The 15,438-nt window shown below is 35.9% G+C and overlaps 1 protein-coding gene across 5 annotated transcripts in view; it reads left to right on the top strand.

Annotated features, from left to right (window-relative positions):
* The window catches only part of LOC143207934 (klarsicht protein), a 229,439-nt gene that overhangs the window by 121,785 nt on the left and 92,216 nt on the right, over window positions 1-15,438 (top strand). For all 5 annotated transcript variants that reach the window (XM_076421862.1, XM_076421860.1, XM_076421859.1 and 2 more), the window contains one exon: window positions 8,036-8,317. In XM_076421862.1, the coding sequence (XP_076277977.1) occupies window positions 8,036-8,317 (282 nt within the window). The remainder of the gene's footprint in view (window positions 1-8,035; window positions 8,318-15,438) is intronic.

Genomic DNA, 15,438 nt, shown 5'->3' with positions numbered 1-15,438 from the left:
TTAATCCAGATAGGAGGGTGAGGGTGTCTTGCGGTAGCTTAGAATTTCTCGTGCCTAAGCAAAAAAAGAGAAAAATACCGCACGTTAGCAAATCGAGTAGAAAAACTGAAGTCGTATGGTCCATTTATAGTTACTCTGATTTAAATCGTGTGCCATAAATCATGAGACTGATTGTATTAGGTTGGCAACTAAGTTCGGGACCTCCATATTTTCTCAAACAAAGTCATTTATATATATTTTTTAAGCACGAGTATTTTATATCAAATTAATCGCAAAATTCAGAGCTTTCCAAGGATATACAGTTCAAAGGGAATGATCACTGAATAAGTTATAATGATAAAATAAAGGAATTACGAAACACAGGTCGCGAATTTAGTTGCCAACCTAATATAATCGTTTGACCGTCAAGGGTGGATTTTCGTTCCAGACACAAATGACCCAGGTTGCCCAGGGGGGAGGGTTGATTTCTAACATTTTCCAACGAATTGGTTTGGAAACTCACTCCCTCTCCAAAAGCCGTTTAACCCCTACGCGGTTCCCCGGTTTTCCTTTCTTATCCCTAGGACAGCGTCGTTACAAGGGATCAGGTCCTTTGCCCAATCGCCTCGCAGCCAGGTCATTTGACTTTGACCAGGTTCAGGTAGTTTGCATCCGGCAGGTTAAATAGTCGGTTGGTTCCCCGTTCCGCATCAGTTTCGGTGTCAACGCGCAGCGAAACAGTCGGTTCAGTTTGCGAGGTGTCCTAGTGCGCCAAGTGTCCAAAGTGTCTCAGTGTGCCGACACCGCCATCGATAAATCGACTCTCCACTTGGTTCTGCTGGTTGTCTGTGTGTAATTGCCTTGATCGAGCCGAAACATGCGAGTGAGTAATTTACTTTTCCTTCGGTACAACACCTTCGAATCGGCCGTTCTACCCCGTTGATCGGCCTGAACTTTATTTACGGGCGTAGCGGACCATCGGCCTGGAAATGATTCCGAGAAACTCGAGCGGCGCGCTCGGCGACCATTGCATAAGTATATTGCGATCGAATCTGCTCCAAACAGAGCCGGCTCTCCACTTCCTACGCCCGGTTTTCCTCTCTGATAAATTTCCGATGTCGTCGTCTTGTTCCATTTCGTGTGATCTATGCTGCGAGATTCGTTATCAGGCTTGTGGACCCGATTCGCTTTTCAAACTGCTGACTGAGAGCGACTAGCTAACACGTCCTTTGTGTTCCGGCATGTATCGGATCATCTAGCAATACAACTTTACTCGTATTTTTGTAAGAGAAAGTGCGAAAAAGTAATCACAACCGTGTTCTATTAATCGATGTATAGTTTTCTTCATTTTCTGCACCCCATAGAATCTCGTATAGAAGATTATGTTTATTTCTTGGTGTTTTGTCTTTCATAAATGTGAATCAAACTTCGCGTTACATACTTACAACACTTTTCAATTGTTTCTGGTTCTCTTGTTTGTCGGAAAATTCTTCAAGCCAACGCTATTTATATGAATTTTTTCTTTTCATACGTAAAATGTCTGATCTCTGTCTATGTTGTTGCAAGATGATTTTACCTAAAATTTGGTAAGAGAAATGCAATATAGTTTATTGATCCAAAGTGTAAATGGTATATCGGTGTGTACCTCTACTAATACCTCCATTACGCAACTATTTCTAAGGCTCGCATGATTTTTATCATAATTAGACAGCGGATCTTTATGCAAAATAAAAATTTTACACTTGAATTACAAGAAACTGCAGTGAAATAAAAATTTATTGTCTCTCTTAATATGTTTATTAGGTTGGAAATAATGCAACAGTATTTTTAAATTCTTCTAATGTTTTCACTGCTTTGAATTACACTTACTCATTTTTGTCATAAATGCATAAAATCCGCTGTCTAATCATAATATATACGTAAGTAAAGATATGTGTTCAGTAATTTTTCTCATCGGCATATTTATTCATTTGGTACCTCTGTTTTTAACTGTAACTATGAAATATTTAAAAAATTGAACGAGGAGTATACAGAAAAATTGATTTCTCAATACCTATCACGTCGTACGTCGCAATTTTAAATAAAAATTGGCAGAAAATCGGTTAGCACAAAGCACGAGAATCGAAATTGTCACGATTATGTGATGTCGGTGGTGAACGCGTTAATTGTTCTCATGTGGATGTTAATAACTGAACAATCATCCGGTTCACAGGCTCTCGTGTATCGTGAACGACGATGCTTCAGCGTACTGTGGGAAAGTGTATAGCATAATTTTAATTACTAGTTGGGTCTAGCGTAAAAATTTCACAGGGCTATTAATATTATCAATTTCTTTTTAATGTTATCGATCTTGTTGATAATTCGTTGAAGCATTTTGCATGAAAATTCTGTACTATAGGTCTATGAAAATACGGCTGCAAAATTGAGAAACTAATGTAGTAACAGCTGGAATAGTTAGGTATCCGCAGGTGCAATTTACGTGTTATTTATCGATATCTCCTTATTTCCTTGCCAAGAATATCACATTATAGCTGCTTACATAATTCGTCGAAATATTATTTTGCGGGTTATAAATGATTGGAAAGTGATTTTGTTTCAACTGAAATAATTTGATCTATTATATTAATGTTGGCACATATTAATAGGGAACATAAGAATTAAAAAATTACATTCCTAATTTCTATTATTACCAAATTGCTACGTAAAATTGAGTTAATTTGTTACTTCGTATTCTCTTGCTATTCTCTTTCTTTGTTCAATGCGAGTAAAAGAAAATATTCAATCTTCATCGGAAGAAACAGTTTCAAGTTTTAACTACTTTTTACCATTGTCTTTTTTGCGAAATTACCACAGGTTAAATGTAAACAATTTTTCCAAAATCCGAAATTTAGTTTGCAAACGCTTGCACTGTACATTGTTATTGGGTTTTCCATCTAAGCCTACGAAGTCACGTTCACACGCTTCAGAAACTTTCCATCTAATTGTCATCGCGCATTAATTCTGCCCTAACTGTAAATTGTCGACCACTTCTGTTTTGTTCCTCGCAAATGTCAAGATCTGCGGCGAGATTCACGCATGTTCGCACTTTCGTCTGACATTAAGCATTTCGCTTGAAGGTTATTGTTCAATTTGTGGAATCGGGGACAAGACAATCCTGTTCTAACATTTACATCGAGTGAGTACATTTCCTCCTCGGTGATTGACTTTTCCGCAAGATGACCTAAAGTAATGATTGAGGGATACAATAGGCAGGGTTAATTCGACGTTTCTCCTTCGTGTGGTCCGGAGAAATTATCGAAAGCTGAATTTCTCAAAGAATCTCGACGCCTCACTGCAATTAAGCGGTATTGCACATATATTTTGACATAGATCATGATCAAAATATAAGGAATTAAATAGAAAGTTTTTGATTAGTCTACTTCTCTAAACATTTGTTAAATATTAACTCTAAGACGCCAGCGGCTAATTTCTTCTTTCAAAGTTTATGGGAAGGGAAACTCTTATTTACATACGCTCTGTTTTCATGAATGATTGCATAAAAAAATCTACTAACTTTCAATGTCTCTAAGAGTATTTTCAGTCTAAATGAACAAAAATGTTTCACGTCCTGATTAAATTCTCAAAATTCACTTTTCCAAGAATACAAATTTATTAACATGGACTATGGACATACAGTTACGCACATAACTGATCACACACACTTTAAATCAGAATAACTTTTTTATGAATGAATTTTAATATTTTCTTCATTTATGGCGAGATTTATCATTGCATTTGCCGTTATCGTTAATGGAAATATTTTCCACATTGAGAATGTGATTAATTACAGTGTTAGAGACTTGAATTGTTTCATCGAATTAATGTTTGCAATAGTATTTAAGAAATTAGGTTTTGAAAGAGCGGAGCGTGAAACAATTTTCACAATCACCAGAATATTCTGGTTCCGTGAATCGTAGAAAGTTTTAGAATTAAATGCAGATTGCCGTTGTTTGCAAATGATACCGGTTGGTTTAAACTGATTTAAGCAAACTTACCGATTGTTATCTCTCTGCTTCACAGCTACAGCTTTCACCCGGCTTTGACTAGCAATTAAATTAACCCTCTAAGAAGATCAACTGGTCGAAGCTTTGTATGATGCAAGGCTCTTATTGTATTCTGCGTTTCTAAACACGTTTACGTCTTGTGTTCGAATAAGAGGACAAAAGCTGTGCTGAACGAACCTAAGCCGTAAAAATCATTCTAAGTTTAAACGAGTCAAGCGATCGTATAAAATCATTTTAAATCAGCTAGAAATATGTTTGTGGGATTGGGCTTGTGAATATGTTGTGTACAGCAAAATGGCTAACTTTTGAGCGATAAAGAATGAATTTCTAGAAGGTAACTAGGGGGGGAAGATGGTAAACAACTATAAATGAATGTTTATGTAGTAAATACTAGCAACACGGGCCAGTAAACACAAATTAAAAAATACTGTGATATTATTTCATAGAATCTATCAAGAACGGAAATAAATTTCTATTTTCCTACAGTTCGTTGCAATTATTAGTCTCTGTTTATCGAACTCGTTATTCATCGGGTATCATAACGCGAATAACGATTTCAATCAGCCGGATCGCATGAACGCCTCGTGGGCATAGAGATGAAATCCGTCAGAAAAGTACGCTGTGTCTAATTAACGTGCAAGGGGGGCCATTGATGCGGCAGTAATTTCTCTATTCAAAGTGTAGAGTTAATCCTATAAATCGCCGTTTCTAAATTTAGTCGAGCCACGGTGAAATCGGCCATTAATCTTACATTTATTCGTCGCCCGATATACTCGCGCATATACATACTCATCTGCTATACTACACTACTATATCAGTCTTGTCCATCGAGCATCTTTGGTTGGTCACGTTGTGTGTCGTTTGCCCACGCCGTCGATCGTCCAATGGCGTAGCTCCGGGCTGCCTTATCTGCGCGAGTCCGGACATTTATCGCCGATTTAAACGTGGGTTTGATCATCCAGGCTTCAATTAAACCGGGCCCCATGCACTTGCGATTGTCTTCAATCCTCCAGCTCTCCCGCGGAAATTGACTCGACCTGCTTTTCCGCGATGCCCGCTTTTACTTCCGATTTAATTACCGACACACAAAAGATTGATATAACCAGACTGAGAATCCTCGGGCATTTACCTTTACAACATGCAAAATGCAATTATCAATGAACATCCGACTTTCATGGACCGAGAAGAGTAACGAACAAGCACTGAACTGATGGCAGAATATAGTATAACACGAATGTTTCATAAACAATGACGTACAATATTGAATTATACTTTAAGAAATGTAAGGAATAGACGGCAGATCTTTATGCAAAATAAAATTGGAAAATTGAAAATTATTTTCTTTCTTAATACGTCTAATAGATTGAAAATAATAAAACAATATTTGTTTAAATTCTTCTCATTTTTTTTACTGTTTTATATTACACTTACTCATTTTTGTCATAAATGCATAAAATCTGCTGTCTAATAATGAATTGAAATCGGTTGACGCATAAAAAAGCTATGGGCATTGCAAGATGTAAAAATCTTTGACTTTAGGGTTTGCGATTCATTGAAATCGTAGATTCTTACCATTTTTGCTATATTCAGTCAATTATATTTCATAACAACCTTCGATTTTGATGCAACTTTGTACGAATACATGTACATAACTTACTTAGACGTAATAAAGACACCTTCTAAATTGTCATTGCAGGCACAAATAAAGAATTTGAAAATCGTGACTTTTACAATTGCGACTAATAACAATTTTTAAAAAATAGTTACAAATTAGCTAGTAAACTAATCCTTCTAACGTCTCAAAAGAAACTCTAACTCTTGGGTCCAATTTTGAAAAGATTGTATATTCGTTTTTAAAAGATGTACGAATACTTTTTGAACACCCATTGTTTCAGCGAACTGTACTTTATATACAGGGTAGGGCACCAGATTATTATTATTATTATTATTATACGTAGCGACATTATAAAAGTCTCTTTAAAACCGATGTAGACAATTTTTAATTTGCATAAAAAATCCATAATCTGATCACAACTTAAAACACTTTGTGGATGTTTCGATAATGAATCCTTCAGTGAGAGTTGTGCTTTGTCTATCCTTCATGGTTCACTATTCGTTTATTCAGAAAGAATGCCTGTAAAGATGTTTGCAATATCATTACAAAGCGTTACTAACTTCCACATGGAAATAAGTCGGTACTAAGTTTGCTTATTCAAACGGAAAGAGCCGAAAGGTAAATCAATTTGCTGTTCCGAGAAGTAGGAATTAAAGCAGGTCGAACAATAAATTCACTTTAATGACAGCAATAGGTACGTTCAGTGCCTCGCCGTTGCTTCGCGAGTTAGAAAGACGTAGTTACAAGCCGCAGGGAGAATTAGTCAAGCAAACACGTACATCCAGATTTTTAGCCGCCTCCATTCTTATTCTTGATTCAACTAATTTTACTTTGGCATCGGTCCAGCCGGAACCTTCCTTCCTTTCTTTCTACGATATCGCGCAGAATCTCTGCTTCCTCCTTCTTTTCGAGTTTCCAGCCGCTGAAAATTTACGTTCTGTTTTCATTTCTGCCGGCGAAAATCTTGGCCTCGAATTTCGATAAATTGTAACAACGTGTTGCGCATAGCTTCATTCTAAATTTAAAACTAGAATTGTCTGGCACAGACAAAATTTGAGGGTTATATTGCTGGTATAATATTAAGATTAAATGAAATATATGAACTATAAAGACACGGGAGGTTATTAACTTGGTCGTAGAGAGTAGTAACTCTCACACCTGCCGTAATAAAATACGAACACAGCAGTAATATTGTTAGATAATTTACGTTCTAATTTACCAATATCATACCTCACGCCTGCCATAATAAAATGTAAACACAGTAGTAATATTATTTGATAATTTACGTTCGAATTTACCAATATTGCATACCTATTTGTTTTATTACGCATGGTATTTAAAAATATGTATCGAAATACTATTTTTATATCCATATGTATTCTACATGGCATATTGCTATATCGCGGAGTTCTATTATGTAAATCTAAAAAAGCAATGCTTTCATTCCTATAGCACTTTAGAACCGATTTACAAAATCAAGTTGTTCATTAAATTAAAAAAGTAACTCAATTTTAAGTGTATAACTTTTATAGCACTATCGTGATACCACTAATATCGCATGATGAGATACAGTATATAAACTTTTAAATTAGACTGATATATTTATATCAATAATTTAAGTATTCATCAATCATCATTTATGACGATCAGTTTCCTGATCGTCCACTTTTAATCTTGAATTCTCCCGTGCCTCCCCTTGTTTCGAACATCGATTCGTAACTAAATCGATTCACTTCGAAATATGTACTTAGGTCGGAAATATTATACTTCTGTTAGTACAGTTTTGCAGTTTCTGTTGTTGTATTTCATGGCAGCCATAGATATGTCCATTGAAATCCTAGTGCATTAATTTGTTTGAAAAACTGTTAATTATCAGACATTTCATATGAAACAACCTAATAAAATTATTGAGATCTATGGGACTACGATTGCACTTATTTATTTTACTTTTACGGTGATTAGAAGTTAGTGGTTGTTCATAATTTCTTAGATGAACGAGAAAATTTATATTCATTGTATGCCAATATATTCTTCAATCGCCCCATATCGACATCAACAAATTATAATACTATATTTCAGTTTAAAGGATACATACTATTAATATACATATATAGTAAAGTCTGTTCGAAATCTTCATCGGTAGTCTGACTCGATGTTATAGTTCAAGAGGTTGATAAATACACAGGTAATGATTTTTGAAGATTTGGTTGGATCTTATTTATGCTCCTCGCTGTAGCTAGACCAGCGAACCATGATCGCAGCATGTCATGGCATGGCGTGGCGTGCCTTGGCGTGGCGAACCCGATTTACCTATTTGACGTCGGCAGTCTACGCCGCTAACCGACTGGCGTGGAAAGGATTATCAGATAAAGTGATTCGGCGATTTGGTGTGTTTCAGAACGTAGTGCCTTACCGGTGCAGTAGCGACAGCGACGAGGAGCCAGTCACGAAGCAGCCTCGACTCAGCCGCAGACACTCGCGGGGTTCTGGAAGGGAATCCCCGGGTCAGTCGGCCCGCTCGACGCGCTCTGAACGCTCGAAACGCCACAGAGCCACGAGATCCACGAGATCCACGAGATCGTCGAAGCACTCGGACGATTCAGCCGCAGCCAGAGGGGATCTATCCGACACCGACGCGTCTTCCGAGAATCGATCCATCGGCGAAGGATCTTACTTCGAGGTGCGTATAATTCCGGTGACAGAAATCACTTTTCTTTGTCTCCTCTCGTGCCTCCAGTGTTGTGACGCGAAACCGGTATCGCAACGGTTCCAAAACGCTCTTCTCGTCGAACAATGGTGTACTTGTGCTCTCCGCAACGGCCAACATGATCACTGATCAGAAGAACCTCTTAGGATTTATGCTGTTCCTTTGGAATTTGTGGATGTTTGGGTTCGTGCATCCGGTGTTTGCTTCTGCCGCGATCGAATTTGTTTGAATCCTGGTGCAGATTTGTCAACACGTTGTTGATGGTACACATAAAATAAATAATGACGACAAATGAGTCGTTTAATCTCAAAATGGTGCAAGTGAAATAATCATTGGATAATGAGGAATTAAGTGAAAATCCTATAAAACACAATAATATCGAAGGATGTTACGTTGATCTAAAATTATATTGCAATTATTCTAATTTTATTGATGATTAAACCCGTAATTGTGGTGTTAAACCAAACAGATGAATATTCACTTACACCACCCTTGTACTTAACACTGAACCTACCACCATCAATTATTGAAATAATCAAAATGATTGTATAAATATCTTTTATACAGCCCGTATTACAATAGGAGCCACACAAAGTCTAAATAAATCTAATCTTTTCATTTTTATAACGAACATGTGCTAGTTACATTTAAGGCTCGGTAGGTTTAGTGTTAATGGTTCAAATGGAAGACTACAATTCGCGTCTCCTGTCAGCAATGTGTTGGTTCGAGATTTTCTGGCTTCCTTTGTGATGTTCAAATGTGGCAGGATTCGTGAGATAGGTATTTAGTACATTGTATGTGGACAGACGTAGTTTTGACGACCGAGTTCTTACGACCATCATTTTGAATTTGTTTTTCGTTTAACGCGACGCTTCTAACCACCAATGTCAACAAAACAATAAGCTACGAGGATACAATTTAAAAGTGACATTCGAAAATAAACAGAATTAGGTATGCGCGTGGAAAATCTCATCGGTTCTATCAATTTGAAGATAAATATTTAGTGATATTTAATTATATCTTATATGTTAAACATTTTTGAAGAAAAGCCGTGACGTTGTTAGTGACTGGCGCACAGCGCGAAGTCGAGTGAATTTTTTCTTCAAATATCTGAATTGTTGAGAGAGCGTTCTTGAAAATGTAGAAAACTTGTTAATTGGGATAACTGTGTGGAATTTGATTAGGACTGTGTTAAATCCAGAGTTCGTGAAAAGTTTCTGCGTCGAAATATTTGTGATGTTTAGTGCGAAACGTATAGATAAAATCTCTAATTATCTCTCTCTCTCTCTCTAATATTTAAAATATATCAATTTTATTCGTTTAAAGTTTCAAATTCAAATAAAATGGGTTTTCCATGTTTAAATAAAATCACTGTTTTTGCAGATATTTGCAAATGTCGCTTCATAATATATCGTGTATACAAAAACATTTTCTGAAATTATTAATAATTAATAAATAATGATTAGCCTGCGGATATTTATGCAAAATAAAAATTCTATACATTGATTGCCGTAGATTGGATCAACATATAAAAATTGATTTCTTTTCTTCAATGTTTACTAAATTCAGAAGAATTAGCAATTGTTATTACTTCTAATAAAATAAATGCATAAAATCCGGAATGTAATTATGATACATGCATCGGTACTGGAATTTATTCCATCATTTCCCATAAGAATGTTCTTTTAACTTCCATAATTTTAAAACAAAGAACCGTTCATTTGATCATAATACGTTAGTGTTAAATAGTCCACAAATTGTCCCAACTATTCAAAAGCTAGTGAAATTAAAGAATCAAGAAAACGTGTAATTACCGTTAAGTTAAGAAGACTATGCAATCACCTGATCACAAAGATGGACAACTGCCAGTGGAAGTTGATCCTTATTAGCTGTCCCTATTGTTTCGTTTTGAGCTCGCAGGAAGTGTCGCGCATACTTGGTGCACGCGTTGCGTCCACGTGTACGCGATCGATCGATCGATCAAAATTCGGTATACCCGATCGCATTACTGCTGGTTCGTTGCTTGATCGGTGCCTTTTTTCATCTTAATCGAGACGATGCTAGTCTTCGATACAGTAAAACACGATTCTTCAGACCGTTTTAAACTGTTCTTTCTCTTTTAAAGTTTTGATGATCGTATTCGAATCTGATCGTCCCATCGAGTTCGGGATCGTCTCACGCCGATTTTATGACTCGGGTTTTTGCGGTGTAAACCGAAAACTAGAAAACTGGTAAATGATCGTATAAACGTTGATAAGTTGATTTAATTTAATGACCGCGTCCTCCAATTTATTTAAATTTATTCGTGTTTTTATCCTTTGCACGCTCGATTTTAATATTTAGGTGTAAGAAAGTCGCTCGCGTTAAATTCTTCATAACTTCACTTTCTCCCGTGCACTTTCTGTTTCATAGCTGAAAAATGGGTTTCGCTGTCAACGCATCCCACGATTAATGTCGTTTTTCCTTCGTCGCGAGTTGAACGAGTGAAACAAGTGTATTTTAGAAAGAAAAAAAAAAGAATTAGAATTCAAGAGTTCAAGAATGTAATTCTGTTTCTTGATACCAATGTTCTCCCAGCTAATCATTTAGACAGTAATAAACGAAACTTTTATTTCAATTTTCGTTGGAATGACTCTATGCTTTCAAGATCTGAATTAAAGTAACTGTGGTTGCCTCGCGAACGTATAATTAGCGTTCTTATTATCATGGAATGATACATAAAAGTGTAAGTAAAATAGTAGATATCTTGCCAAATAATTAGCTTTCGACTATAAATGATAGAATGAGCCAATTTATCTGCGAAGAAAAGAAAACAAATATCCAGCAGTTCTATTTAGAAAGGGGTACGGACAATTCAAAACGGTAATTCATTAAATTGTAGAGAGCTCCCATTAAGCATTTCAGTCTATGTGTGATTCTTTTTTCTAGCAATCTATTATTTTATTATTGAGGTATACATTAATGTATTATGTAATAATAACATAAAATGTTTAAAAAGATTGTATATAGGGTGCCCCACCTAACACTGCCAGTTCAATTTTGGAAGTTATCGTATTTGAAGAGGCAAAGGTCATCTCAAGTTCATACTTTCCGAAATCTTACGGACAATATTGTTTTTATAAATGGAATGACCTACCTTTTGTATCGTGAATCGATAGAGTATCACATTATGCGTACGAATGTTCTAAACCTAATAGTTAATATACAATATTTTTAAACATTGATTGCACTGTAGAAGATTCTACTGTAATTAATTATGAGTATACAAAGCAAGGTTAGCTTTCATTTTGAAGGGGAAAATAAATGTTTTGAATGAAAAATAGAAAACTTTCCTATTTGCTTTGACATTGTAATCGATACGCAGCCTTTTGAACTGTGCCGGTTGCTTCGACGCTCAGTCCCTCTTTGTCGTTTACGCGCTGTCCTTTTCTATGTTTGGCACTCCTCAAAGAAAGTATGTATACAATATGTAGTATGTATGTACCTCTACGCTTTCTGAGACTCCATACCCCCGAGGAATACAGTATTCCTTCGGATGACGTGACAACCATGGTGATGTGTGTTTGGTCTCGTTTTAATCAGAAAAATTTCACGAATCCGTTGGTAAAGGAATCTTAACGAAATAACTAAAATTAAGAAAGTTTCATCATTGCATTAGTATTGCCACACCGATATCCGAGCTCGGATCGTGTTTCTTTGTAGCGCAATCGATCGCTCACGGGAGAACCCCTTAATACATGTGGAGATAAACAAGTCACATCATCCGCATATACAAAAGTCATTAGTACAATGTCTGTGTATTCCATTCGTACATATTTATCTTCGTAGCATCGTTCAAGATCCAAAAGTCATTCCTCAGGATGTAGATCATCCGCAAAATCGGCTAACCGTGCGGATTCGGGCTCGCGAACGAGTACATACCTGGATATGGGAACGGGGCTTGATCCTTATTAGTGGCCATTGTTTCTTTCCAGGAACAAAAGTGATCGTCCAGACCTGTGCGCCTCGAATATATCGTACACTTTCGTAGAACCGGTGTTTCGGTTCGCCTTACCGACTTCAGAGGAAACTTCAGGTTTCTTGCTTATGTTAGTGGCCCTTAGGTTAATACATACAGGGTGTCCGAGGAAAACCGAACTCAACCGTGGCTTGGTTAAATTCCATAAATGTGAAAGGATTCGGGGAATATAGCTTCGAAATGTCTTTATTAACCCTTTGTAATTAATCTTCGACGAGGAATTAAATCTTTTATTACTAATTAGTACATAAAATAAAGCGGAATTAATCTGCCTTTAAAGAAAGTTTACGATGGGAGGAAATAAACATGATTGAACAAATCAATCTTTTTTCTGTATATTTGAAGTAATTAAAGTTCAATTAAAGATGTAATTAATTATTCAATTAATTAAGTTAAATTTTTACACAAAATAATTTGTTCATTATTTGTTTATAAATGTTTTATTCGAGATATATTGATTTTTAATCGAGAAATGCTTTTATGGTGGTACATATATTTTGTGATTCTTGTTTATGTACAAAATTTTAGAAGTTTGAGAACCCCTGCCATAATGTATTTGAATTTTTATTTTTGTTTTCCATTTCGTTTTGTATGTATGAATTCACCAACACCAAATGTGGATACAATCTCCACAACATCACTGATTCGTTTCCAATGTTTGGGATTAGGTTTTTCCTTTCTTCTCCGCCACACTCTCACCCTTCCTTCACCGTCATAAATGCTAAAATTACTTTCATCCGCGAAAATAACAGTATCTCACCACTCACTTTCATTGAATACATAATCATTTGCAAATTGAACACTCGTATTTCTATTGACCGCGTTAATGTGTATGGCTTTTCCTAGTTATCTTGTCATGATAGTCTTCAGATCTATGCACTCTTCATACGTTCTCTGCGTATGTATATGCAATCCAGTTCTTTGTTGACTTTCATAGTCATCTTTGGAATACTCGGTTGAAGATCCCTGTTAATTTTCTTTATAAATAGACTGCGGATTTTATGCATTTACGGCAAGAATGATTAAGTGAAATATAAAACTGTGAAGACGTTAAAAGAATTTAGGAAGATTATTAAAATATTTTCGTCTTATAGAAATGATTAAATTCGTTTGTTTTTATTGCAGGGTAGTACAAAAGATCAATTGTGTTTTCTTATTTGTGAAATCTCTACACCATACTTATTTTTTGATATAAAAACATTATTTAAAGCAATCTCCCACGTATATTTGAAGTCACTATCTCGCAAGAAAATGAAATTCCGTCTACGCTACAGTTCACATGTTCATTAGACCAACGTGGCGACCATTGACTTATATCTAGTAGGCCGTTTAGTACGATTATCGCGGATTGTATAGCGTTATTCGTCACATGTTACCTGCGCGAATGATCTATCGTTCGCGAGCAATGGTAATATTATTAAAGCGCGTCGACTGGAACTTAAACGGCCTTCCTTTCGTTCCGTCTCTTTGTTACACCATGAAATTGATTTACGGGCGTGCCATTTTAATTCGTCGTTTCTGGAAATCCACGTTTCAATTACCCTTGGCAGCAACAACATTTAATAGTGATCTATGGAAATGCCCACGTACATTAGAGTCGAGATTTATGTACTTAAGTTTCTCTGCTGAGGTATCTACAGTGATCATGCGTGTGCATTAGAAGCATGTTTCTAGAATTTTTAGCAGTCAGATGTAATCTGCATTTTAAAACCTAATTTACTGTATTTTAATTAGTCTTCCTGTACCTACTGATTTGATCTTTGAAACAGCTTTACTTGCCACGCTATAGGCATATGTAGTAGATGTTTAGTAAGATACACTGCCGAAATTATTTTTCTTTTTCAATTTCGGTAACTGTGTGCCCCTTCAAAATTCAATTGACGATTGGTGTTGGAATTTATTTAAGAAACAAATTGACGAAAATAATCTACTGTTACTTAGTAGGCACATTCGATCACTTGACTTTCGAGCCCCTATACAAATGATACATTGTATCTATGCTGTCCGCGTCACGGGTCCCTCAACTCTCGCTTGTTTCGCTCGTGTCGAGTTTGTCCAACAGTAAAGACATGCCTCACAACGTGCCTTCAGAAATATATTACTTAGAATAAATTATGTATTTCATATTTTAATCGAGTATGGTTTATTGAATACACCCATATTCCAACAGTTGGCTTCGTTAATTACGGACGTCGTTGTAATTAAAGCGAAAAAAATTTCTGGTGCACTGCACGCGATCTCAGTGTAGTTTTCATTAATTATTTATGACACGTTAATCCTAGGAAGACTGAATCTCTGAGCTTATATAACCGTTTATTTCTGACATTTATTTTTAGGAATAATATATTTATGAATCATGATTATTCTCTTCCAATATCTATCTTGATTTTATTATCTTTGATTTAACATTCTTTCCGAATTATCAGGTAGTAAATCCCGGTTAATTTCGTGTAGCCAATTAGCTATCTATTGATGTGAAAATATTTTCCCACGCTTGTACATAATACAAATTTTGCCACGTTCAACATAAATACCGATATAGTTTATACTAATACGGATATTATAACACAAAGTGAAAAAATTATTTACTGAATTCAAAAGACAATGATGGTAACACACATGAATGACGAATTAACTCGTCATTCCCAATTAAAAAGTTAAAACTATGACAATTTCTTGGTATTTATTATTGACATTAGGAATATTATTTGCGTCATATGAAGCTACAACGAATTGTATGATCATTTTTTTACCCCCTTTCAAGTGCGTAAATTATTTTGCAGTAATTTGAAAACCCTGTTATGTGGGGCATAAACCGTAATTTCTTGTACAAATAAGAAAATGGAAAGTTATTGTAAGATGACATAGTATACAGACCACACTTTAGTTTCACCGGTTAGCGGGCTACGAAATTCCACGGGCGAAACGAGAAAAAAAGAGCCGGGGGATAAGAAAGTGGTAAAAGACGAAGATACGATGATCAAATTATTATCAAGGCGACGATAATAATGTTGTGTGTAAATCGAAGAACATTGTATCGACATGCAGGCCCTTCTCCCGCCATGAAATTTCACCT

The sequence above is a fragment of the Lasioglossum baleicum genome, chromosome 4 (genome assembly GCF_051020765.1).
Source record: "Lasioglossum baleicum chromosome 4, iyLasBale1, whole genome shotgun sequence".
In the NCBI taxonomy this organism is placed as follows: domain Eukaryota; kingdom Metazoa; phylum Arthropoda; class Insecta; order Hymenoptera; family Halictidae; genus Lasioglossum; species Lasioglossum baleicum.
Note: the sequence above shows the minus strand (reverse complement) of the source record. Positions and strands in the feature narration are given on the sequence as shown.